Source organism: Acanthaster planci, linkage group LG05, assembly GCF_054643075.1.
Source record: "Acanthaster planci isolate LZ-2023a linkage group LG05, COTS_SCS, whole genome shotgun sequence".
NCBI lineage: Eukaryota > Metazoa > Echinodermata > Asteroidea > Valvatida > Acanthasteridae > Acanthaster > Acanthaster planci.
Window position 1 is genome coordinate 626,299 of NC_141781.1, and position 27,734 is coordinate 654,032.

The following is a 27,734-nucleotide window of genomic DNA, read 5'->3' on the forward strand; positions in this document are numbered from 1 at the left end:
GCAGACACGAGAGACAAAGAGAAGAAAATGGGCTTGGCCATGTTAGCGCAAGTTTTCATTTATTCACTATACATGGGGAGGAAATCAATAGAGGAGCCTGACTAGTGCGGGGAGCAGATGAGGTCATATGATGCAAGATATGGGGCGGAGAGACCCCTCTCCCGCCTTTGTGTTGGTCATTGTTTGATTGGAATCTCAGGAATTCTTTACAGACTTCTAGGGGATGTGTTCGGTAACAATAGTCTAGAGTGTGTATAGGGATTGGACATGTGTGGGGGGTACTCATCGGCCCCATATCTTGCACGGTATTGATGAGGATAGCCGGGGTATAGTCTTGGCCCAAGACGGAAGAACTCGATAGCGGACTCGATCGAGCATATGAATCGAGTTCTGCCGTCTTGGCCCAAGACTAGCCGGGGGCCGTCCGGCCGGCTGGGGCGGCGCGACAAGGTGGTGGATTTAAAGGCCACTGTTATCACTGGTTCTCTTCTCACGATGTTTCGAGCACACTCGAAAAAAGGCTGCGGAATACCAGCCAAAGTCTGTTTGTAAATGGTAAATGCACTTACGCTACGGACCTATCCTGATACACACGACATACCATCCGCATTCATCGTGGTAAATTTGCTCAACAAGCTGATGAAAAGATAAATTCCAAAATGGCTGTCACTGACGGGCCTGCTGTGAAAGAAGAAGAAATAAATGCCTTGACGAGGGAGGCTGAATCGCTCAAAATTAAACTTGAAGAGGAAAGACGAAAGCTCAATGATGTTGACTGTAAGTATGATGTGATTGTTTATTTATCTTACATGTATATTGAATCTGTTTTTGACAGTTTTCGACTTTGATGTTGACCTCTTTTTACGGCAAATTGTTACGATCACGGGCAGCCGCGCACTAGTACTACTAGTACTAGTAGTAGGGACAGAAATGGGATTTTTGAAGTTGCTCTATAAGCTTTATGACTGTGTTGTGTTGAAAGAGGGGATAATTCTGAGCACATTGATACCAATATGTCTGTATTTGGTCGAGGCGTTGCTGAGATATGGCGATTTGAATTTTCTGAAAATGGGAATTTTTCGTTCTTTTTCTTAATGGAGATCATGGTTAAAGTAGAGCCACATTTTGTGTGTTTACAGCAGTAAACAAAATGATAAACCAATTGAGTCACAGAAAACATCTCTGTTGCTCATTTATTTTCAGCCGTTCTTTTTTGAATCAACAAAATTGTATGCACAGTGTATGTTGTACACATAAATCTATGTGTGGAATTTTGTTTACAAATAGGGTTGTCATGGAAACGCGGCTATTTACGTTTTTCCTCAATTGGTTGTAATGAGCCCCAATTTTACAGTTCAAACTTCATAATATCAATGAAAAACTGATGAATCACCCTGACTTGAAATTGGATTAAAATTGGGATTACGATTAATGAGTTATTTACGACAGCATTTGTTTACTAATTTATAGTGTAGTAAACAATGTAGTAAACAAATTGAAGCTTCCATATCTTCGGATATGAAAATGCTAAACGGATCCTGTTTTCACTATATTCCAATAGATTAACATCTCTTTCCAATTTTAAGGATTCATAACAATTCTAAAGGTAGATTTTTGGAGAAGGTTGCCATAGAAACAGACAAAAAACTTTGTATAAAATAAGTTAATTTGCCATATCTTTAGACATGAAAAGGCGAGAAAATTGCCATTTTCTTTATGTTAGCCATATTTTTCTGTTTCCAGTGTTTAGGTGGAATAAAAAAGTATGTTAGCCATACTTTTCTTTTTCCAATGTTTAGATGTACAGTATTACTGAAAAGTATGCTTAAGCCTAATACTGGCAGTAACCAGTTGCTATGGAAACGATTAATTCAGTTGAAATTTTCATGGTGATAGCAACAGCACAGTTTAAGAAATTTTAACTTCAGATCAGGGACCATTTTTAACAGTACATGTATGTACACAATGATATTGCATTTTTCTTGTCACATTAAACCCTCAACAGGATAAAACATTAGGAAGATAATAAAATCTTAAATCTAAAATCTGAAACAAGTCAAATTCTAGAATCTTTGAAGTTTGACATACTTTAACGTTTCTGTTTGGTTCAAATGAACCATCTATTTATTACCACACAGTAATTTAGTGCAGTTGGTTGCCCTGAAGTATGTATTAATACAGACAAAAGTTCGGGTAGCCAAGAGCATACATTAAGAGATTCAACACATTTTCTAAAACGAATGAGTTTTGTTTCACGTACATGTACATGTGTATTCAGGGCCATGAACTGTAACACAAAAGTAATGCATTGCTCTACGGATGACATGTAAATGAACAGTATGCATGTATTGAAATTGTTCACACATCCCATGCAATGAATACAGATAAAAAGGGACCTGTATTATGTAACGAGCAATAAAGTCATATTAAAACTATATATGCATGTACATGTACATGCAATACACGTGCATCTTGGTTCATTTTGAGTTTAGTTTCAAATCCAATCACATTTATTTTATAATCCTAACTTCATCTCACATTCTTACTTCTGGCTTGTTTTTGAAAGGAAAACACGGTTAATTCTTCAAAGTTGCTGGAAAGTAAGTCAGCTTTCTAAGCACCAGTTGTGGTTTCATCCGTTTAACAAACTGTAAGAAGTTAACTACTGGTAGGTGAACCAGTTCCTTGCATGATTTTAATAATACAGTTTGTCTGATTTTCTCTGATATAGCTTAGTTTTCTTATTGCTGACACTTAAGAACATTAAGGCAAGAATGAAGTTTACAGAAGTCCTAGAAAGAACAATTTTTTTATGTACAAGTAGGTCTACTTCGAGGATATAGGTATCCATTATGTCCTACGATCAGAAATTGAAAATGAGGAGTGAATGAAGACCCTTTTCAACATACAGGAACAATGGTGATAAGAACAGATTCAGATGCTATTTAATATTGAACACATTGAAATGCATTATTTTCTCTTTATGTAGTTATGAGTGGATTAGGAGGGAACAATTTCCAAGTTGCCATCTCTGTAATCCTCAACAAGTTTGTATGAGTACACAGCTTCATCGTCATCTTATGTGATGTTGAACCAGTGAGGAAACCCAGGAACCTGACTAATGACTTCACCCGTGTACATCTGTCTCTCCCCATCCCCAGAAGCAAAGTAGTGGCTGACAGTTTTACCGACTAGCAATGGAATTGTTACATTCATGTCATCACGTGTGGTTGTTTGAACTGACTCCCCATCGGCTAAAGAAGTTGCTGCATCAATAAACAAATTGTTTACACAATGCTGAAATTGTTTCTGCCATTGAAACTAGGAGGTGAAGTCCACAGAAGAAATTGTTCATTTCAATCAACTTTTGCTTGGCAGTCTTGCTTAAAGAATCCCAGTTATCTGTTATTTTTAGGAAGGCATGACTCTCTATAAGACTGGAGGATTGCATTGAACTTAGATTCAGTAGCAGCACGATCACTCATTGTGTTCTTAATCTCACACAGTATTTTAGAACCTACATCGTCTTTTCCATGGCTGATGTCTGTGATATTGTCTTGAATCTTCTTAAAAGTTGTAAGGGTATCCCCAGCACTTTTTGAAACCATTTCTCTTAAACCTAAGACAAAGTTGTTATACTCTGCATCAGTAACTGTGTATGTCATTTAAACATCACCCTGTTTTGGCGTTTCATCCAATCCTGGATCGCCACAACTGAGTTGGGATGCCCGTGACTTTGAAGGAAATGGGCTGTTTAAAAACGGACAGAAAAAGAAGACTTCATAATTCCAAATATCTGCCGAATAGTTTGTTTTATTAAAGGAATCTTCTTTCAATAAATCACAAAATTGAAGGATATTAATCAATTAAGCATACAGTGTTAACATATTATGTAAACAAATAAAGATTGTGAAAAGGCAATTATAACATAAATAGAAAATAATCAAAACTAAACATTCAAATGACTTACCAAGCAACAGTAAAGCAAACCAGAATGTTTGGGGCATTTCATATGACAAACATCCACCATACAAATGACCACGTCTTTCTCTCGAAGATTTTTAGATGTAGAGCTCCACTTATTTAAAAAACTTCGAAGAAATTTTTCAAAATTTCAGTTTTCATCCAAAATATAAAGTAAAAAAAAAAACTTGGACAGAACACTCAGATATGAAAAACATAATTTTAACTTAAATGAGTCGGTGTAATTTTTTTAAATACATTAAAGTTAACAATAAAAACTTTGAAATAAATATTGTTAAGTCTTTTGTCCTTCCTATTCAGCCTTTCTTTATTGGAAGTCTCATAAAATTCCAGGTTCATTCATCATTTCACCCATGGTGTGCATGTCGACAGTCATTTCATATTCCAAAAAAAAATTAACATCGACATATTCATGTATAGATGTAAGAGCTGATAAATGTTGGTTTCAAAGTCATTTCCCCAAACAAATCTTCATCAAAAATGATGTTACACAAAATGCAAAGGTGCGTGAAAAAAGCTCCGCGCTGCGCGCTGTACGAAACAACGCGGCTACACCACCGCGCATACACGATTGTTGACAGACCGTGCGACGCGTTGGTCCCATGGCGGTCACTCGGCGTGTTACGCTAACTTATTTCGCTCGGCGGTCAAATGCGCTCACAGTCTTTTATACAAGTCCAAATGATTAAGGGTATTTATAACCTGAAAATTTCAAAAATGGACACTAGTTTCTTGTATATACGACAGAAATGCTCCAAAATCGCTTGTAGAAGAACCAACCTCCTTTTCACGGCCGTATTTCGAAGAAAAATCGGGCGAACTTCGCCAAAACTTCGACGAGGTGCTGACGGAAGTCGTCAGCTTGCCGTGTGTGAAAAACGAAGCGATTTGAGAATGGTGCTGTGTGGAAGAACCGGTTCAAACCGGAGAGTTCCGGTTTGGAGACGCGAAACCAAACTTTTGTACACAAAACTGTACGTGCGCAGATGATGTGCGCAGTAGACCGTTGCGGTCCCTACTAGTAGTACGGCTGAGTGGGCGGGGATCTAGGAATGAAGGGTCCAAAAACCAAAACTTCTGTTTTCCTTTCTACCTCTTTTTGTCTGGGTGTAATTGAAATGTCATATATTTTGCATAAATCAAATGGTGTCTTACTGATAAATCAGTCTGCATCATGTGTATAGGCTGTGGCATTCTGTTTTGAAATTCAACATTAGGCATGTTAGGCAAAGCCCGAACTAGCCCCAGTCTGTGGTGGCTCTCTTTTACAATCTGTCTCTTTTCTGTCGCAACCACAGCCCTGCTTCAAGGCATGTCTTAAATGAAAAACAAAACATGCCAATGAACTTGGCATGACTTAATGGAAAGCATGAGATCACTCATGTCATGTTGACATTGACAATTGACAGTGTTATTTATATTGGAAGTACAGTTGGTGTTGTGGTAATAAAATCACCTTACCTTTGCTGCTTAACAGCAAAGTTTGACCCTGTTGAGCTTTCAAAGTAGCTGTTAGAACTTAGAAAATGCAAAACATTCTGGATTTTGCAAGCTTGTTTAGCAGTAACGTGAAGGTCATTTTAGTTTGTTGGAAAAAATTGTCTTAAACCATCACAATGTATGAGTTTTATTAACACCATACAAGATTAAAAGGAGCCTCTGGTAGTTTTAAACTAAATAAAAGCAATTTTAGTAAGGAAAGAGGGCTGAATGCTGGAAAACAGGTTTTAAAAAGTTGGGTTAACCTCCCCTTGTTTAAAACCCTAACCCTCCCAAATCCTCCCAAAATCCTTTTCTGCAGAGTGGAGGAATTCGGAGGATTCAGGGTGTATGGCAAAAGTGCATGGCTGATTTCGAAGGATGCCATACGTGAAGGTCGTGGATTAGACCTTTTGTTGTTTGTGCTCAGTCAAGCACAAATGCAACCCGATATTTCTTTTGAATCAACTGCACAGCTCAAGAGTACCATTCGTACTGCCTCAACATAATGACAGGAATTGCCGGAGGATTTTGAAGGATTTGGGCAGTTAGGAACACCTCCAAATGACATTTTAAAGAAATTTTGGAGGATTTTAGAAGATTTGGGCTGAATAAAATTTTTTCATGTTGAAAATTTGAGGATTTCGGAGGATTCAGGATGGTTCCTAGTAAAAGGGCCTAGGGGTTAAGGATTGCTTGATACATGTACTGTAAGGAGGGTGTGAGACTGCAGCTTTTTAGCTGATTTCAGCTTTTTTATGAGATTCTGACCCGGAATTTCAGCTTTTTTGTACACCTGGTGTCACCTGTACAAAAGTAAGGGGACATTTTATATTTCAGCTTTTTGCTTTGATTTTAAGTGGCCACTCACACCCCTGATGCAACATTCTCTCTAACTTAAATGTCTAATGGAATCCCTGAAATGTGTCCCCTCAGCATGTCTGTTGGTGCTGTGAAGGCCATTTTCATGTTATTTAACTGGACATTGTTCATATACTTGAGAAAAACTGAGTGATGTCAACTGAGTAGAAGGACTGCTCGATGATCGAAATTTGTTCTTCCCAGGTTGTTTCTGTTTTTCTTGTTGAACAAACTCTTCCACGTTGACAAAGTGCCTGACAAGTTTCATGTATAGTTTGCATACACAATTATTGCAGACAGTCTCCAATAAGAGACATAAAGTGATTTACTGCAATAGTCTTCCATTAGGTTTCAGGAAACAGCATGCATATTAGTGGAAATCAGTGAAAAAAATGACAATTGGAAAAATGAAAACCAGCTGAAGAGTCATTTTTGATAAAGTTCTGAGGCATGGATATTTGTACAACATGTTTGAGTGTAAAATCTGTAGTCTCAACATTCCAATGTTGAGCCATTTGGAATTGTTACTTGTAAATATAGATTCAATATCATCATGCTTTTAGTGACTTGAGTAGCAAATTTGGAACTCTTTTATTGGTTTGTAGCAGACACAAATGCCTTACAAGTATTCAGGACGCAATATTTTATGTTTTTCAACCATACTATTCTGACAAAAACATCTGACAGTCATTGTAAATCACGGTAATTGGAAGGCCACTGTGAAATGTTTAAATGAATAAAAATTTCAATAAAAACTTGTTCATGTTATTGAAGTTGTTCACACTAAAATTTGAATTCTAGAAAATACATGTAAGAACTGTCTGTTTGGAACGATTTAGTTTATTTTAATTATGTAATAAACTCAGTTATTTTTTTTTACCCTTGAATAGTGATGGTTGTGGCAGAGAAACTTGACACGTTACCACAACTCAACTTGAAACCCCGAAGGATTCTTAAAGGTCATCAGGGGAAAGTACTGTGTTTAGACTGGGCTAGAGACCATCGACATATGGTAACGTCATCGCAGGATGGCAAAATCATAGTATGGGATGCATTCACTACAAACAAGGTACTTGGACTCACATGTGTTTCAGTCAGTTGCTTTCACTATATGCATGTATCCGCTGTAAGGTCCCACACATATTTCCAATATATTCATATCATTGATTTATGTTATTCCAAAGATCAATTTCTTGATGTTTGTCTTTGTGCAGGAACATGGTATCACCATGCCAACGACCTGGGTCATGGCTTGTTCATATGCTCCATCGGGCACCATAGTAGCTTGTGGGTAAGGTCATACAGAAAACAAAGTCAATGATGGGAAGAAATTATGCAAAACAACGAAGAAGTGGAGAAGAAAAATTGCTAAGGTGGAAATGGGATACACAGTGTACACATGTACATGGAGACATTTGGCAGTAATTTCATGTATGGTTTTTAGGTTGTTGAAAGGCATGTATATTTCCAAAAATATCCTTCTCTAGGTACTGTCAATCTACTCAATAAAATCCACTTACATGCAAAGTTCTGTGCACAGTATTTTGAGGCATGTTAAATTACTCAGGGATTGAAAAATCTAGGTTTGAAGAATAATTCTTTCAATCTGTGATACATTACTATGAATTTGTGAAGCCAACTGAAATTCATGTCTTAAAATGGTGTATAAATCAATTCAGAGTTGTCATTTGTAAAAGGTCTTTTTCAAGCTTTCAGGGTTTTGGATAATGTAAGTTAGTCAAGTTATGGAATGCATGAAATGTGCAGAGAATTAATATCGTAGCATTTGTTCATTTCATTGCTTACCTGACACAGGGGACTAGATAACAAATGCTCTGTGTACCAGCTGAGCCAAGAGGAGGATTTGTCTACAAAGAAGAGAGCGGTTGCCATGCATACCAGCTATGTGTCCTGCTGTACATTCATGAACTCTGACCAACAGGTAATAGAATGAGGTAGTAAGAAAGGAGAAGCTGAATGGATAAGAAGAAGGGTCAAGGGTCAACAGAGAGGGGAGGAGTCAACAGAAACAAGGAGGGGCAAATACAAGATGGCGGCCTCACTGATCAGTGTACATGTACTCAGAATGGCAAAGAATTGGATTATTTAGTCATTGGGAAATTTTATGACAAGTTTCAGAAAGTGAACCCAAAAGGATACAGTGCAGTGCAATTGAAAGTTAACCCAGGGCAAATGACTGCGAAAGAAAGAGAAAAGAATTCACATTCGTATTTGCAGGTGAATTTCGCATTTTGACTGCTACTTTGTTAATTCGCAGTGAATCTGGTGCAAAATGTGCGAAAACAGAGTGAAAAATGTGTGAAAACAGTGCGGTGCCAAAAATTTGCAAATGCCGTGTGAAAATAATGGGAAAACTGTGAGAAAAAAATATTAGAAAACGATGTGAAAAAGGTTTGAAAATGTTGGTGCAAAAACCTGCTCGTCTAGGCCAGATAGATTCTGGATATTGACGTCAGAGGCACAGAGCAAACACACTCTCAATGGATGTGAGTTGTGGTTGTGTATTGGGCCTATGCGTGTAGGGCCAGAAATGGGCCACTGCCCATGTGTTATGTGCGTGGATCGGTTTTGTGTACAACCACATGGTCACCCAACTCCCCGTAGACACGATGCAGTACATAGATTTCTAGCCCCAGGGACCATACTATTTCATTGATTTTTGTACAAATGGATAGGGTTTGAGTTGCTCAAATTCCTCATTGAAAATTCTGTTAAAAAGATGAAGTTTTTTGGACATTTGGTCTGCTAAAAACGGACCTTTTTTCAAGTGGAATTTTAAAGGCTTTCTGGTACATCTACAAGAATCTAGGTTTTATTGTTTAAAAAGGATGAGTCAGAAACACCTTTAAAAATAGGAAGATGGAGGCTGGGATCTTGAATGTGGGCACATTTTACCGCTGCGCGATGAAGTGCACCGTGATTTTCCGAGAGGCAGTGGCCAGGCATGCATGTACGGCAGCTGGTCAACAAGGCATCCGCATGGGGTAGCCTCATACGTGCCGCTGTAGATGTGCACATACGGACTGCCTTCTAAGATTTTGTCTTTGGTTATCACTGTTTTTATTACTGCTTTTCTAAGATAAATAACAAGTTCATGTATTATGATCCTTGGTGGCTCTTCTGACTTTGTTCTTTTCAATTCTTACTAAAAAAAGTACACTCAAACACCAAAAAAGTGTGGTTGAGGTATGTTTTTGGCAACTATTCGGCTACATGTACTTGTGAACTTTATACTTAAAAATTGGTTTTGTCGGGGCTGGGGTTAATTTCCCTCTCAAAGGTGTTAACATTTTCCCATTTGTAAAAAATGTGTGAATTTTTTTCCCACTTGTGAAAAGTTTTCTCGCTTGTGAAAAGTTTTCTCGTTTGTGAAAAGTTTTCACACCTGTAAAAATTTCCACACTTGTGAAAAACAGGTGTGAAGATTTTTCCCACAATTTGTGAAATGAATGTTCATTTTCTTGGATGGGAAAAAGTGTGAAAAGTTTGCCAACATTTGAGGTTAACTTTGAGTTGCAATGTACTGTACATGTGAAGCACAGATACACATGGATGTCATTAAAACTATGTACATGTACACAACCACTACCAAGCTCCACCATGCAAACCAACTGTAATAATTAACCTTAATGTCGCAGAAAAGAAAAGATTTTCTAATCCATAGCACTTGGAATGTGTTCTGAAAGTGAACATTTACAGATTAGATTTTAACGGAGTGTGAACCATAGACACTGCAGGTGAAAGCACAGATGTTATGTGTGCTATTCCGCAATGGTCTCATTAAATATTATCAAACTTCATAATAACTAATTTACCAGTACTTAGTCAACCACATTTCTCTTTATTGCGTTTTTGTCTTTCCTCATCAGATCTTGACAGGAAGTGGTGACAGTACCTGTGCATTGTGGGATGTTGAGAGTGGTCAGTTGTTACAGAGTTTTCATGGTCATAATGCCGATGTCATGGGTTTGGACATATCTCCTTCGGAAGCATGCAACACGTTCGTATCAGGGGTAAGACTAACCGTCAAGGTTTTCTTTTGTTATTGTGTTCTGTTATCGTGTTGTATCATTTACCATCTATAAATTGCATGCTGCAAACTCTGACATTATTTTGCTGATATTAATTCAAGTCTTCCCAAATCCTTCAAATCCAATACCTGGTTCCAGTGTATTTTAATGGATGAAGGATTGTACTGTTTTACAGTGTAATTTACACTGGACGTAGTTTTCTTTCAGTACAAAGAACATGCCGTTGGATTACTTTGCCGATGATTGCCATGTTGTGATTGTCATATAGGGATGTGACAAGCAAGCCCTAGTGTGGGACATGCGTACAGGGCAGTGTGTTCAATCCTTCGATGGTCATGAGTCTGATATCAATGCTGTCAGGTTCTTCCCCAGTGGAGATGCCTTTGCTTCAGCATCTGATGATGCAGGCGTGAGTATCACATCATTGACACAAAGACAGTTCCATAACAAATACACCCTTGGCCTGATTTTATGAGGAGATTGATGACACAAGACACAGTCAAGGGGGCTAGTCACTACCTGACTACAGCAGTGTTTCTCCCGTGGTTAGAAACTTCAACAAGTGTTTGATTGTATACCATAAACATGCAAGTAGGCTGAAATTGGAATGAAACAGTAGAACACTTTATGTTCTTACAAAGTTGTTGTTCTCTTTTGTAGTCAAAAATGGACAGAACAAAATTCACCCATCAGTTTAAACATTTAAATGGATGCTGATTTTTACTTAAAAACAGAAATTGCTCTCTGGTCTCAACCCAGCCTCCACATTGATACACCTGAAAGAACAGGTTATGGAATGTGTAAAGCATTACAAAACTATAAATACCAGCACAAGAGTAGCTTAACTACTGGCTAGATAAGCTAAAAGCTGGCTATGAACAAGTAAGAAGAAATAAAAGCCATGTCCAATTGGCTTGGCTGTGGCTCATATAGTTCCCAGTTCTCATAGAGTTGTATGTACTTCAAACCACAGCCAAGTCATTCATGACATGGCCATACTGTGTATTACATTACATCAATTCTTTGCTAAGCTGATTTCTGTGTTTGCAGAACTGTGATACTGGCTCAGAGTATTTGCATAATTCTACAGTAGAAATCTTAGTTATAAGTAAATCATTGGAAATCCTGTGATTTTTTTTTTGTAATTTTTGAAAAAAAATGTTTAAGCAAGATTCCATGTTGTTTTAGAAAGGGCTGGTACATGTACATCCCAGGGCTGTGGCTGTTCTCATATTTCCGTTGCATTGTTCAAGTGTTTTGAAACTTATGAGTTGGCTTGAGGCATTGTCAGGATTGAAGAGAGGAATATTCCAGGGAGTTTGCTGGAGGTACAGTTTATCTGATGTGAAATTATTCTGTAAACAGTGTCGTCTGTATGATCTGAGAGCTGATCGTGAAATCAACTGTTATGCCAAGGAATGCATCATCTTTGGAGCAACTTGTCTAGATTTCTCTCTGAGTGGTATGTTTCTATCATGTTCTCCTTTCTTACAATACAATGCTTTCCAAATTAAACTCTGCCTTAGTTTAGTGGGCCTTTACTTTTGTATTGGAAAAAGTTAAATTCAAGTAAACCTAGAGACTAAAACATTGTTGAAGTTGATGTTACCACTCCAAAATGTTGCTTGAGATATTATGTCAGACTAAATGTGTATCTGGAATGGCAATTCCGGATCTTAGTATCAAAAACACTTAGAGTCCGACACAGGTAAACAACTCTGATGTAACACTTCAGATAAGTATTTTTCAGTCACTGGTATTGTTTAATGTCTGTTGAATTATGTAGCACATTTCAGGTTTGTAAATAGGGCACTATCGACAGGTAACTTTTTTGTTTAGAAAGAATTACTTCTCTGGAAATTCAGTCAGCCAGTTTCCTTCAGGATACTTTACTGTTTACTTGTTGATTTTGATCTTTCGATCCCTTCCTATCTATGTGATCTACCACCTTAACCTCAGCCCTGTCATTATTTCACATAGGACGGCTGCTCTTTGTAGGATACAATGACTATTCAGTCAATATCTGGGACACCCTGAAGGGCTTGCGTCTGACCATGCTGTATGGACATGAGAACCGTATCAGCTGTCTGCGGACTTCACCAGATGGAACAGCGCTGTGTACAGGGAGTTGGGACTATACACTGCGTATCTGGGCTTGAAGTGATTACAGTGTCAAATGGTCAATGTCAAATGGCTAATGTCAAATGGCCAATGTAAAACGGTCAGTGTCAAATGGCTAATGTCAAATAGTCAGTGTCATATGGCCAATGTCAAATAGTCAGATGCAGTTGAAATAAGCACCGTTGATATAACCATATTATCGATATGGGTTTGATATCAATATCGCCGATGTTAGTCATTTTTTGATATTGATATATCGAAAATATCAGATTTGGAGAAATATTGAAAATATCAAAACTTCAAAAATATCGATATTGAAAATATATCGAAAATTTATATATAAAAAACACAGAAGTGCATCGTCACATAACTGTAATTTTCGATACGCCATGGCTAACGTTGGTGCTCACGCCGAGTGAATAATGTCCCTGTAGCTTATACTCTGGGCGGCTTATATGGCGACATTTGAAGAATAAATTCAGTCACCTATCTCAGTCTAGCACTCGGTAATTCGAGTACACTTTGCCTCAAAAATATCACCAAATTTATCCTCCAAAGCAGAGAATTATTTGCTAACCAAATATACGTAGATTAGCATCACATGCTGATGATATCGCTATGCACGGCAGCGTGTATCCCATCCCATGTAGGCAACATACGGACACTAGAACATGCCGTCAAAGTGAATTGGATCACACCATTAGTGTGGGGGGGTGTACCCTTAGAACAATTTACCAGCATTTCACGCCTAATATAATATCTTGAAAATTAAAATGAATAAACTTCAATGTATCAATATTAAATATTGATATAAAAACGGATACATCGGTATCGGCCAAAATATGATATCGACGGTGCCTAAGTTGAAAGCAAAGCAAAGTTCTTGACGTTAAAACTATTTCACCTGAACCCTGATAAACTTGCTCCACTTTAATGTGTGCATGTGGATTGACCTTATGGTGATGTTAAATAGACAAGTACTGTGGCTTCTCTAATCTATTTATAGTGGTTTAAATTATTAAGTTATTATGCATCTTTCTTGCCGAAGGTAGCAGTTCAAATTGTTTTTCCCCAAAGGAGTCAGTAGTTTGTCTCGTACAGGCTCTTGTATTTTTCACCTTTCATTGAAATTACTGTCTATTTGTCTTTTATGATGGCAAATTTGGGATTTCAAAGTTTCAAACCAGGAATAGCCCCCAAATATGGATGTTATGAACTGACCTATGCCAGTTAATTTGCCAAGCTTAATCAGAAACAAATGGGTCCCTGAGGCAAGGAATTTGGTCAACAGATATTGAACAATCTTAGAAATATAGAACAGGATCAGTTCATTTGCATAGGCTGGTACCATTGCAATCTACAGAGTACCCTGCTATTTGGTAGGATCTTTACTACATGGAATTAATTCCTGGCTTGGATTCCCAGCAGCATGATCTCATTATCACATCAGGTTGCACCTCTTTGTTATTAGGTGACATTTCTGACAAGACATGCGCTGAGTAGGAAGCAATGAATTACATACACTGTGGTGTTTAATGTCTGCCTTGTAAATCAAAGTGTCAGAGAAGTACATTCATCTTCATTTAGCCGACTTCAGAAAACCTTGTAGCACCCTCATGCTGAGTGCTATTACATGAATTCACTAGTACAAAAGTTGGTTGGCAAACACAATTTGTTGCTGGCAAATGCTGTATAGATGCATGCTAAGGAATATTTGATAAGTGTTGCATGCATTCATTAGCTAATTTAATTTAAGTGTGGTTATGAAACCACTCATATATTTTATAAACCTGCCTATTGTGGGAAAGGGGGGTGGTCTTGAGATCTATCTTTGTGAATATTAAAGCCAAAGGATATATTCATGTAAAACTTTTTAATTGTATTCAAAAACTTGCACATACAAAAACATATCAACTAAAGTTGAGCTAAATTTGCTACATTTGTCACTTTTGTGTCATTCTATCTACGAGGGAACATTAAAATATCTGATAATGTCTGGTTTCTAATTGAAAGAAAATTACAGTGCAATACAAAACTTAATTCATAATTTGAATTAAAAATGAGGAAAAGGGGCCAACAGTTTTGAGTACCAATATTGTGGTTGACTGAAATGACTAGGAAAGAAGAAATAACAAGTGGAAGATATGATTTATAGAAAATTGTCATTGGCAAAGAAATTGTCATTGGCAGTTAATTAAAATATAAGATCAAATGGTAAAGGCTAGTCCATTGTCCATGGATACTCTCTTCATATCTTCAATGCTGAGAAAAATTCCATTGTATTCAATGACCATACTGTTCCACAATTCAAGCTGAATCCAAATCATTCATTACTTCATTGCTGCATATGACAAACATTGCTGTTGTATGCCAACACTTTGCTGATCATGTGATATGTTCATGATGACATAAGGTGCTTACACCAATTGTGATCTTGAGGGTCACAGAAATAAAGAGTCGCAGCTTATCTGGGTGAAGGAACTTTGGATGTAGGATGATAGGAAACCAAAAGTTCCGTATTAACTTTCCCTTTCTTGTCAACCTCATATTAGTAGTCCTCTTGATGTCAAGAATTATCATTATTGTCACCGAAGAGGTGCTGTGTTAAAAACAGTCAACCAACGCTAATTATTAAAATTGATATATTCAGATTGGGATTCGAACTCGTGCTTGTAACTTTTCAGAAGGAAGCTTACTACCATTGGCATAAATTGAAATAGAGAAAAATTACTTGAAATATAGAAGGACCAATTTCTTGTTTCAAAATTATGTTTCTTTATCCGAGATTGGATAGAAGGTTAATTATTGCCTCGTCGCAGCCTAGTGAAGAAAGAAGGAATTTATTAACAAATTTGTTAAGATGTTTAAAGGGTGCACGGATAAAGTTTAATCTTTAAATTTTTAATTTTGTTGTAGCTCTTGCCTAATGTATGAAAATAAATTGATTTTATTTTATAATTTGCACATAAATGTTAGACTAAACTCAAGTCATATTGTATTTTAAAATAGTTATGTTGTCAAATGTACATATATCTCGGCTCATCTGCTATCCACGTAAATAAATAAGTTAGTATTTGTCAAATAACAAGCTAGTAAAGCAATATTTGGCATTTTGCACCATTCAAGGAAATTTAAATGTAAAAAAAAATAAAGAATACTCTTGTAAGTGTAGATAAGCTTTTTTGGGGGGGAGTTGACATCTCAAAAGTGTACAAATGTCCCCCTTCTGAATGCAAAGGTGGGTATATCTGTTATTAAACTTCACGCAGTGTAGATAAACTGACCCAGGAAATATTTGAATGAATTTAGGAAACAAGTACATATTTTAGTAAATGATAGATTCTGAATTGTTAGTTTGGTTTTAATTATGCGAAATATGATTCAAAGTTTGTACAGTGTTGCTTTAGTGTTCATGCACATGTTCATGCAGCTGTCTACGGTTTCACATCGTAAATGAAAAAGGCATGTTATGAGGATGTATATGTATGTCCTCACTTTGCTTCATGTCCTCAGTTGCAGTCAAGTAAGCAGATTGAAACAGTATAAAGAAAACAAGCCATAAGGAGGACAAAGTCCTCGGTGAAAACCATTGACAGACTTGTATGTTGGATGCATTTATTTACTAGCTCTTTGGTTGTGTGAAGGGATGATCTTGAGTTAGATTCCAATTCATACATTTATACTCTTAACTCTGCGGTTGGTTTGCTTTCAAGCTTGGTTCTGCTCGCCGGTAATACTCAAACCTCTTCAAAATGCTGTTAGGATTCATTTTTGAAATATTGTTGCCTGCTGAATGATTCATTTATGCAGCATTTGACTTCAGAAAAATATCCAGAAATTACTGAAAATTCTGACTGTTTGAGATTTCAAAATTAAATTTTGATTCCTCCTAAAGACTCCCCTATAAAAGGCCCAGGCAAATCTAGATCCTTGATTTTTAGTAAGTCATTCTGAATGGACTAAATGGTTTGAGCTCACTTGCTAGGGAGCTTAACCTTGAAAGAAATACTGAGTGGTTTGACATTGTGTGTGGTATCAACATCCATCCATCGAATTTGGGGTATTCTTGTACTAGATTACTTCATTTCATGAAGACCATATAAGTGGGCGTGGTTTCAGCTGCTATGATGCTACACTAACAAACTGGATAGCTTGTCAATTAGTAAGGGTTATGTTCTGCAGCATTAAGGACTCTTATGTGTAGTTCTTTTGAGAAAGGAATTAAACATCTCATTCATTTTAGTAAACAAGAAATCCTTTTAGGTCTAGCAACTTTCTGAAATAAATTTAGTGTAAACCTAAGCCTAAGGTACGTGTAACTAAGGTCTCACATAAAATGCACAATGCTATAGTCTCAATAATATGCAAATCTTGCATCAGAAAGGAAGAGTTTGCTAATTAATTAACCATGTGAACTTGGAAATTTTATCTACTTTAATGTGAGAACAGCACTTTTGAACAAGTATTTAATGAAGCAAGCATTTCTAACCATTGTGCATGTTTACTTGTCTTTTATGCTGAAGGTCTAGTTCTAAGATGAGATGTACATGTGTGAATATAGCTGTAAACAGTTCAATTCGACTGCGCAGTGAATGGACAGTGAGTGCATATCTTGGTAAATCAGCCCATGTTTTATAGAAATGATTCTCTGGAATGCAGAGTAAATAGAAGTATGTTGAAATTGTGCAAATTATTTAAGTGCAATAGATGTGAGGTTAGAACCAGTATTTGATAATTTAGTATTAAATAAATATTTTATTGATAAAGAGACAAGAAGGTTTAAAATGATAGATTACAACCGGTGACATAGGACATCAAATGTATCTTTGCAAATTGTAGTACTTTATTACAAGTCTGACGCATGAACAAAATATCAAATGTAAAGAAGAGCAAAAAGTATATCACCTCGCGTACAATTCATAGTTCACTTTTGAGGAGAAAGTTTAACAATCAGAAATGCAGGCTAACAATTGAGTCAAAGATATATTTCTAAGGAATATTATGATAGACATGAATTTGGCCAAAAGAACACAATTCAGGAAATTATTTAACAACTCCTCCTCTCTCATGTGTTGTTAATTTCCCCACATTCTCTTGCAGCCTCTCATCATCAGTAACTTCGAGACATGGCCCATCAAAAGCTGACTTGATCAAACTGATGTGATCAGATCAGAAATGACAGACTTACAAATCCAGCAAAGACTTTTCAGTCTTCTCTAGTGAAATCTAATGTAATACCTCTAAATCATGACTCCTTAGACTTTGTAAATCAATTTATTGAGCTACAATTTGAGATCAAATTCATGAAGCTCAGAAGCAAAAATCATAGTACTGATTTGCTAAGCAAACAAGCAGCCTGGAATATATTACAAGCAATATAATGACAAGGTAATTGGGCTTGAATTTTTTTCCCGATCTCTCATTTGAAAGGTACAGGCACAATATTTAGGCCCACTTGTTTCACACACATCTGAATCTTAATCAGTAATCACAAAGCCTGTCTGTGCTATCTACAGTTTACATGTATATGTTCTGAACACATGTCTGGTGAACCAATGTTGGATCACTGATTGCAGTCTAGATCCGCATGAAGCAAACAGGACCATGATTCTCTCTCACATGATTTATTGTCAACAATTTAAGACATTTAATAGAATGGTCTTTCATGTGTTACATTTTATTTGAAGTTATGTAGAGTCGACTCTCGTATAAAGGACACTGTTATGACAAAATGCTGTCGTTAAGATAATCCAATTGTCTTAAATTCTTATTTTTCTTTGTTTTTTCCACTCCCCTTATAACAAACTCCTGGTTATACCAAAGTAATTTGTCTGGTCCCTGCAACTTTGTTAAAGCAAGAGTCGACTGTATAGTATTGGAATACAGATTTTCACATCAAGATACATATCCCAGCATTTACTTATCACAATTATCAATGCACTGTTTTTCACTACTCCTAATGGAAAGATGAAGCTTTTCAATGTGTAACTAAGAAATATGTAAAACTAGCAACTGCAGATCCTTTCAAGACTACAACTTTGCTTCTTTGAAGACAATACAGTACCAACTTGTATTAAAATACAGTACCAACATGTATTAAACCTTTTATTTTCTTACCTTTTGTTCTTTAACAATTGGAATATATTTTGTTGTTTATTAGGTGGAATGTTTTGTTCGCCGACTTGAATCATTGTATGACATGGACATTGGCAGCAAGGGATTGCAGTAGTAGATTGAAGGCCGCTCTACACAGACAACATGGCAAATATACATTGTGTCCTGGACTTCTGGAAGCAGGCCACTTATTCTACTGACAAAATAATCAGCCCTTGATTTTCTGTTAAAAATTTCATGCCAGTACTCTCATCTTCAGACTGCTTACATAAAAACTGCTCCGGGGCAGAAAAACATTATATTTCTTCAAGCACATGTAAGCTGGAAATATTTTAGCAAGAGAATCTTATTTATTTATTAAACAGGCCAATCAATATATTCATTGCGTAAAATTCTGATATTAAAAACCACCAAACAAAGCACATAAACACAAATAAACAACATCCAAAAATGACAGCACTGATTTTAAATTGACCAATTTCCACCAAAATGATGTAATGAAAGACTTTTTCCAAAATGTACATAAAAAAGAATGTCTACTTCAGAAGTTGTATAATAAAAAAATTGAAATACATCATTGTTACTTTGTACACAAGAAAAAACACCTAGTTGATCATTTAATGTGGTTTACTTGAAAAAGGGGTAAAAGTTGATATGAAAGTTTTACTTCCACTTCAGATTTATAACGTTTGACTTACTTTGAATGAGAAAGACTGAAGTCAGGTGTGGCATTACATGACTTGAATATCCTATACCACAATGCCTCAGCCTGCAAATTGGTCATACATTAAGCCTATGGGACACCTCCCCAGAGATAAAAACGATTGGTCAACTATACAGAACCACAGTTGGCTTTAATGAATTATTAAATAGCTTGAGAATTTTCAGCAGAGACATAGGCCTAACATGGTTCAGGTTTGGAATGAAATTTTTGTTACTGTTAGTAGCAAGCATTTGCAGCCTGGCAATTACCACGGAAACATGAGAATCAACAAAGATTCCCATAGCAATATATCTTTGGATTTACAAGCAGGTATCTGTCTTTGGCTAGGCAATTCCTTGCTGACTGCTTCAATCAAAGTCTGGTAACCTGTTCACACTGCAATGCATTATGTACAGCTTATATCTGGCAACTTGCCTTAGACCCTTCTTACTTCACAAAGCTTTAGTTAACTGTCAAGTTGGCACTCACTTTGTTCCCATTTCAATGCAAGCCTCTGACTTTATGACCTCAGCTTCACTAGTTGACGGTGACACCTGTCACTGAGCCCTGACACTTCCTCTCTTGCAGTGTCTTTTACATCACAATGCAGGCCCTTGACTTTGGCACCTTAGCTTCACTGGTTGTTGTTGATATGCTACTCCTTGAGTTGGTTGCCCTCCGTTCCTGTTCCAGCCTTGCAACTTGGTACAAACCAATCTCTCTAGTCAAGTAGAAAGACAAAATCAACTGCGATTGAGTAATATTGTTGACAATAATGACAAACATTTCCCCTCTTTATAATCTGCAAAAAGTTGCCGATGACAAACTAAATTCCCAAGACAACAGACATGGAAACATTTTTTTAAAAGCAAATCTTAATAATGTTTCAAATGAATACTTTTAAAGTCTAAAATATGTACAGCCACTCATTTGAACTGAATTGAAAAGACCAGCAGAAATTGAGAATTCTTAGCTACGGCTTAGTTTTACTGCATTGACACAACACTGTAGTTGTCCATACCCGAAGACACAATATATGACTAACATAGGAATCACAAGCATGCATGCAATGAAATCCATTTACCTTTGACCTCTGGGCAGGATGCTAAGGACTGAGGATTCTGGGTATGTTGCGCCATCCCAAGATGCCCTAGCAGGCTTTTTCTCATCTTTGCTTTGGCTGTCGCCTCTCTGTGATGGTCGAGGGCCTCTAGGTGGCTCAGGTGGGCTTGGAAGAGAGGGTGCTGATCTCTTTGGTATTGTTGAGGTGAGTAAGGCTGTGGATGCAGTGCTGTCTAGTGACTCGTATAGTCTGTCTTCAGCTTGGCCAGATGAGAGTTCTGTATTCAGAAACCAACAATGTGTGGATGAATGAGACATGTCCCTCGGAGAAATCCTGCATCGGATGCTGACATCAGATCACAAGGATTTCCATGTTAGTTGGGATTGTACCATTGCATAATGGCAAGTACTCATCGGCACTACACCGAAAGCACTTATGACTTCTGAATGCTAACATTTCATCAAAATGTTCATGTCATTAAGAATGGTTTAGCTTTGTGCAGAGACCACGCTCAGGCAGTGTGCTAGTGCACATGCTATGTTTCCAAATAACTGTCTGTTCTTGAATGAGAACACAGCATTCCAAATGGAACATTCCAACCATTCCATTCATTTCATTGTATTTCATTTCATGATCTGTCTTGTAGAACTTCAAATAAGAGTGATTTCTCAATCCATCTGGAATGGTTATCTGGATCAAAATAGTTTTTATTAAATTGATGACTGACTGAACACAATCAGCTTAACACCAATATTTTGAAGTGATCTTCAATTGTCAAATGTATCATGTTGTAAACAACAATCTCATTGTCAAGACTGTTTTAGCAACACATCACAAATAGTAGATTTACAACTTGGCACAGCACGTTTACACTTACTTCTTGATTTAATGGTAGCGTACATTGGTTCACTTGTTGATGGATACTCGTATGTATTGCCCAATCCAGGCCTGTGGAAAGGAAAAGAAACAGAAAATATTGGGATAGACAATATTTCTACTGAAGTGACCTCAGCTGGGGCCAATTTCATAGAGCTGCTTAAGCACAAAATCTGCTTCAGCACGTAAAAACCTTGCTTAGAAAAACAAAGGTTACCGGCTCAAAATCTATTTGATTATCATGCTAACAAAAAGACAGCTAAATACGATTCCAAAACAATATACATCACATGGAGTTTCAGCTGGTTACCTGATTTATCAAGTAAGGTTTTTTGTGCTTAAGCAGCTCTAAGAAATTGGCCATCTCACTGTTAAGGTTTTTGATGATTCAAATTGGGAGAGATCTGTCAGGTCTATCCATGAAGCAGATACAAAATAAGATCATGGAAATTCAGAAGTCAAGACTTTTTAAAATGTCAATGTGAAAACCTTTTACAGTATCAACAGACCTCAGACTGACCTCTCGGTAAATCAACTTTTTCAATGTCTTCCCTGCGTGGCAGTTTAAGAAAATTTCCCTTGATCTACTTCTTTTATTGTATCCTCATACTGAACCCCGATTCCTAAGCTCTTGCCGAATCTTAAACTGCCCAAGTTTACACATGTGTATTCTGCCTAATTACTGCCAAACTCTCTCATTTAACTGTTATCACTGAGGTGAATTTGCATAAAGTTAGTCTCATCTTAGCTTTTCTCGTCAAGTGGAATTTTTAAGCTAGCCCAATTTCCCCCAACTTCAACCACTGCACACTGGTCAGCACAGTATATGTTTATGATTACTGTCCAACTATGATCTATACAATTCTCACCTTGGACTTTCACTTAAATGTTTCAATTCCTCCTCAAAATTATTAGTATCCTCCTCAGAGTCATCTTGAGATGAATACTCTGATCCATCCTCATCACTTGAGACCTGAGTCAATGAGTCATCTTCGTCACTGTCATCTTCAATGTCATCATCCTCATTGCTGGTGGAACTGGAGGAATCGTCATCTGTTATGACTGTCTGACTTGCAGAGCGCCCTCTGTTGGGTGCTGTGTCACTCTCTGAAAAGGAGTCTGTATTCAGCCCTTTGTGGATAGGGTGCTTGGTCACGGGTGACACCTCCATCTGAGTCGAATCATCAACACTGCCAAGGAGGTGTCAAATATGAAACTCTGTCAAATAATACTGGATTTAAACCTGTACCCTTTAGAATGCATGTCAGGTGCTTTACCAATATCAAGTAATAAGTGTTTTATACTCGAGACCAACACAAGACCAGCCACAAGACCATTTCAGAAGACCAGTCACAGGTGACAGAGGTGAACAATGACAAAGGAATGCTTTGTTGCAGTTCATTTCAATGGCTAGTAATGTGACTTCAGACTGTGAGGTCTAGAGCCGATCTCATGGGGTCTTGTGATCAGCTTACCCTGCTAACAACTATTACCCCTTGTCAGTTGTGTAAGTAAACTTAAATTGCACACAAATGTTTTGAACAAACACATAAGATATTTTCATATTTAATATAAATGGTAACTTAGAAACAAAGCTCTACACAACAATTCTTCATTTTTGTACCTTGAAACTGTTGGTGCTGCACCATCTTCATCAATTTCCAATCCTTTGATATGCGATAGAAGTCTTCTTGGTGCTACCTTGTTTTGCCCCGTCGATTTCACTTCTTCACTCTCCAGCCTAGAGAGTTTACTGTAATAAGATTTCTTTCCTTTCTTGGACCTCCCAACCAGAGAAATGTCTGTTTCTGTATCGTACTCTCCAACTCCCTTCGTCACAGGTCTATCAAAAGATCCACTCCGTCTGCGTCCATGTCTCTTGGATTTCCTGAAAACAAAAGGTTTATATATATACCGTTCACAATATGAAGCTTAAAGAAAAATGTGACAAGTATTTAAATTCCAAGGAGATGATTGGCTACCATGCTGACGTCAACTATGTTTACACAAAGAGGGGAATTGTATTCAGTCAGAAATGTCATCAATGTGAAGAGTAAAATATATGTGATAAAGAGCTGGAAAGCCTAGTGGAGCAAATAGGATCTGGAACCCTCTCCAATACAAAGAGATTTGATTGTACAATCAAGGTAACCAGACTAGCATAATTACTAGTGTCTTGTTCGTCATCATGGACTAACCTTTTCTTCTTTCTTCCAGGTACATCTAACCTTGTTCTCTTGTCCACGCTATGGTCCATGCTGGAATACAGGCTAAGTCTTGTTGATGTTAATGGTGCATAGATTGGTGATTGTATAACAGGAATGTCTGGTGAACTATTATTGTGTGACACAGGCTGTCCAAGATCCTGCAAATTGATCCCAATAATGATATAACAATGTGTGTTGCTAATACATTGCTTAAAACTGACCTTTAAGGTACCCATTTATACACTGGGTGGAAAGAGGCAATGATAGTCAATTGTCTCATCCAAGACAACACAACAACCATGGTACCGATGTGGTTAAAATTACTATATCACTGCACTGGAGTTGACTACCTGACTCCACTGGCCAGAGATCCTCTAGATTAAATTACCTTTCTCAAAACCCTTCTCAGCTCACACAAATGATTACCCTAAGAGACACTGTGTATATCTGTACACAACGCATGTACAACGTTGATAGTTTAATGATGGCAGAAGTCAATCAAGGAGTTTTGACTTGCTTCCAAATACTTAGAGCTACCTTTTCAGGTTCAACTAGGACTGGTACTCTCTTCTTGTAAGCCTCCGCCTTAACCACGCCCACTCGCTGAACTTCCAGGGCGGTGGCTAGTTTACTGACAATGTGACGTTGGATGGAAGGATGCGCATCGCTATGACTGAGTTGAGTAACTGTCTCCTTGTAATAGGAAATAGATGTATCTAATTGTCGTCGTTGGTAATTCAGGTCAGCGAGTCCTTCCAAAACTTGCCAAAGGAAGCCGTGGAGACCTGTATTTTGAAAAGAAAGTAAGTCTATCATACACTAAAAAAGGATAATACAGGGAGGCTTAGTCTAGGCTAATTCGTACTTGTTGCAAAGGCAAAAATGGCATTGTGACATCAGATCAATTGCTCCTGTTGGGAATTCGCCAAAGTTAAAAACAATTCAAATCAAGGAAATTCCACTGCAAATATTTTGTAGTGTCAAATTTGCATTGCTTTTGCATTCGCCTAAAGTATGAACCGGCCATACGACATGATCTGAATGACGCTCCAAATTCGCAGTGGGAACAAGCAGTGTCCAAGCTACGCTCCTGGCTAGGACAGGTTGGTCCTCATTGAGTCTGAAGGTGTACAGACAGATGGTTTCCAAACCTTTGCTATTCCTGAGCCCTAGTAATAATTGCTGATAGGAACAAGCAGCAGTACCACCTTAATAAGTACAAGCAATGTCTATATTACCAGGCTGTGGCTTACGATAACACACAAGTTATAAGAATAAGGCCATAGCCACTATTCTGTTTGCTTCCATTGGGGCACTTTCCATTGAGGCTATTTCAATCATTCCACCTGTGGAACTGTTCCATGACATCTTCCGTTGGCATACCTGCATCTTCTAATGTCTGGTAAGCAATGTGGTAGTATTTCTCAGCACTGTGATGATCTCCTAGATGTCTGTATGCCTCAGCAAGCTGGTAGAAAGACTTCCCTCTAGCTTTTTTATTTTCCAGCTTCCCTGCTCAGGACCAAAAACACAAAAAATGACAACCTGGAAGGCTAGGGTAGTTATACTGTGACGTCATCAGGCTCAAACCCTGACGGTGCACTGTTTGCATTTGTTACTAAGACACAGTGATGCAAAAACATTACTGAACTGTAAACTAACCATCTTGGTCTGCAGTCTTCAATGGTACTTGCTTCTTAGCCATGCCTTATGGAGGATGCTTTGGACATCAGAAAAGAGCATCCGCATTTGAAGTAACACCCCATACGGCATTTCTTTCATTTGACTTTTGACCAGAACTATATTCGTGGTGATTACTGAAGTATCTTGCATATTTGTGACCTTGAATATTTATGGAGATCATTTATACCCCAGTGATGGAGAAATTTCAGGAAACAATTCTGATTACTAATACAGAATCCCCCTAGAAGATCATGTCCATGTATGGAATATCGTGAATCCAACAAAGACAGAGAGTAAAACCTGATGATGCCAACAGCATGAACCACCAACAACAACCTACAAATATCAATTCATTACACTATTACCATATAATGCAGATGCTTCTTTATTGATCATGACTGCCTTTGTGAAGTCACAGAGGGCGCTACACGCTTCCCCTAGAGCCAACAGAATTCGAGCCTCAAGTTTCTCATTGCTCCTTTCACTGTGTTTGGTTGACCTCATCACATCCAGGGCTCGATGTAACCACACACAGGCACTCTTAGGTGATCGGAGCTGGAAGAGCAAACACCCTGCATCACAGAACAGCTTGGCTAATTTTCCTGTACAAAGGTCAAAACCAACCAACAAGTTCCTTGAACAGTCTCCTTGGCTAAAAGGTCTTACAGAACTTGACGATTTAATGCAAGCAGATCATGTCATGTACACGTACAGTAGGGCTCACTTGCGACAGCAATGAAGGGACACTAAAAGGCATACAAGCACAGACTTGCTCTTACATAGAAGAAATGTGAAACAGATTCTATGTGGGCCAATATAGGATTAAACTCATGATAAATACACGTACCTGAGTCAGTGGTACTGTTTTCTATCTGTGAGTAGAATTTTTCAAGGTCGTGCAGCACACTAAGACTTTCCTCTGACTTTGCACTATCATGAAGACACTGTCCCTGACGAACTACCATCTTGGCAGCCAAGAAAGCACGTCCTGAGTTGTGATAACCTTCCGCAGCCTCCCGAAAATATTTTGCCGCCTTCAGAAGTTGGGACAGTTTCACATGTTGCTCTCCACATTGTTGGCAAGAATCGGCAAATCCCTTCAAATCAGAGCATTCTCTAAAGACATGAATAGCATTACTGAAGTACTGTATCGCACTTTGAAGGTCTTTTCTCATGGCATGAGCGAGTCCAAGATTAAACAGTATGTCACCCCTTAATGTTTCAGTTTTCGGTGGTTCTTCCTCTTCTAACCTTTTCAGCGCTTGGTCCAAATGTTGAATGGCAGAATCTGGATCTCCCTGTGACAGTAAAGCTGCTCCAAGGTTGCAAGCACATGACACATAGACCTCTCCTGATCCCAATCTCTGTGCTATCTCATAGGCTTCTTGATATTTGCTAACGGCCTTGGTGATGTTACACTTAGTCACCTCAACGCTGCCCGCCTTGGTTAACATTTCGACATCATCATATACCTGTGATGAATCCATGATTGGTATCGCTGGTGGGACATTCTCCTGAAATGCAAATGCAAACTCAACAATTTAACCACAAATATCTTTTCACACCTATACCATTAGGGAAACAAATGGGACCATTTCAATCTTACAATTTCTCCAAATTAATGCAAAGGTTCAGAAAATGCAATAATATGGCATTTCAATATGTAAACTGTTTAACTGTTTTAAGCAGTTCTGCATTGCAACCTGTCTAGTCCAAGTAGCTTGGTCCCTTTACAAAAAGTAGGGAGAGAACTCCATATACGGACAACACTTGATGCCCCTGTGCACAAACTTATTGGACTTGTCAGGAAAAGTGCTTTCTAACTAAATGCTTTGGAATTTTCTTAGCTAAATTTCACTTTTGAGGACATGTTATCACTTTCTGATGGCTGTTATAACATATTAAGGGAAAATTAGTGTTGTCTGTATGTGGAACTCTTTCCAAAAGTAGGGTCCGTACCTGTCACTGAAATTAGCAAACACTTTGCTTCCATTAACAGATTTAGAAACTTCATTCTACACATAACACAGTATGGATTACTATTTTACCACAGTACAACACAATGAATTACTGGTGCACAATTTCCACTGGTGGCCTCGATCTCTTTTGCCTTCTGACACAATCCAAAATCCAAGTTTACTTTGAATTTAAATTTTTAACATGCAATCCTTCCCTTGACTTTGAGACGTCACCGTACACAATGACCAGTCAGTTCAATGATTTCATACAAAAATTAATGAATTATGCCATCTGGACTAAGGAACTGAGCACATTCACCTTGACCTTGTACCTAGCCATGATACTTGATTATTGACAGGCAAATAACCAGGTATTTATAACTGTATAGCTGTATTTAGCATCTCTAACAAAATTTCAATAACCAAACTAGCATGACTAAACAAGACCAGAAGACCGACCAAAAACAATTGAAAAAGGAAAGAAACAAACCAGCAAAATCCATGATTTACATAAAAATCAAACAACTCTTTGCTCACCTACATGCATCTACTCACGCACCTGTCACACCATGTACCGTAGCCAGCAGTAATAGATTGATGTTGGTGTCATGGAAGTCGTCAACACTGGCTCAA

The 27,734-nt window shown here is 37.7% G+C and overlaps 2 protein-coding genes and 1 long non-coding RNA gene across 5 annotated transcripts; 2 read left to right on the forward strand and 1 right to left on the reverse strand.

Annotated features, from left to right (window-relative positions):
* The first annotated feature begins 254 nt into the window (after positions 1-254).
* Positions 255-17,551, forward strand: LOC110984727 (guanine nucleotide-binding protein subunit beta-5a-like). The gene is made up of 8 exons (XM_022245177.2): positions 255-777; positions 7,215-7,393; positions 7,539-7,615; positions 8,140-8,266; positions 10,215-10,358; positions 10,645-10,785; positions 11,742-11,838; positions 12,357-17,551. Exons 1-8 carry the CDS (start codon positions 660-662, stop codon positions 12,533-12,535), a joined length of 1,062 nt encoding a protein of 353 aa, XP_022100869.1. The 5' UTR covers positions 255-659; the 3' UTR covers positions 12,536-17,551.
* On the forward strand, positions 791-4,455 carry LOC147798966 (uncharacterized). The gene is made up of 2 exons (XR_015425374.1): positions 791-2,668; positions 3,005-4,455. It is a non-coding gene; the product is annotated as an uncharacterized LOC147798966 (long non-coding RNA).
* On the reverse strand, positions 17,319-27,725 carry LOC110984726 (uncharacterized). 3 transcript variants are annotated; one of them, XM_022245176.2, is made up of 11 exons: positions 27,661-27,725; positions 25,991-26,657; positions 25,509-25,745; positions 24,844-24,972; positions 23,998-24,245; positions 23,452-23,618; positions 22,878-23,141; positions 22,123-22,443; positions 21,255-21,325; positions 20,399-20,654; positions 17,319-20,035 (listed from the first exon to the last, which is right to left on the reverse strand). In XM_022245176.2, the coding sequence occupies exons 2-11, from the start codon at positions 26,628-26,630 to the stop codon at positions 19,909-19,911; spliced, it is 2,460 nt and encodes an 819-aa protein (XP_022100868.2). In that variant the 5' UTR covers positions 26,631-26,657; positions 27,661-27,725; the 3' UTR covers positions 17,319-19,908. The 3 variants fall into 3 exon arrangements, with proteins under 3 accessions (XP_022100868.2, XP_022100866.2, XP_022100864.2); XM_022245174.2 differs by having other exon boundaries at positions 27,639-27,722; XM_022245172.2 differs by having other exon boundaries at positions 27,643-27,705.
* Between the last annotated feature and the right edge of the window lie 9 nt (positions 27,726-27,734).

Excerpts from the sequence above, each read along its gene's own strand:
- LOC110984726 (XM_022245172.2), bottom strand. Across the intron at positions 23,619-23,997 it reads TCCTAGTTGAACCTGAAAAG|GATCTTGGACAGCCTGTGTC; the intron begins GTAGCTCTAAGT and ends ATCAATTTGCAG. Across the intron at positions 22,444-22,877 it reads GCAGCACCAACAGTTTCAAG|TGTTGATGATTCGACTCAGA; the intron begins GTACAAAAATGA and ends CCTCCTTGGCAG.
- LOC110984727 (XM_022245177.2), top strand. The coding sequence starts at position 660 with ATGGCTGTCACTGACGGGCCTGCTGTGAAAGAAGAAGAAATAAATGCC. Across the intron at positions 778-7,214 it reads AAAGCTCAATGATGTTGACT|TGATGGTTGTGGCAGAGAAA; the intron begins GTAAGTATGATG and ends ACCCTTGAATAG. Across the intron at positions 10,786-11,741 it reads CAGCATCTGATGATGCAGGC|TGTCGTCTGTATGATCTGAG; the intron begins GTGAGTATCACA and ends TTCTGTAAACAG.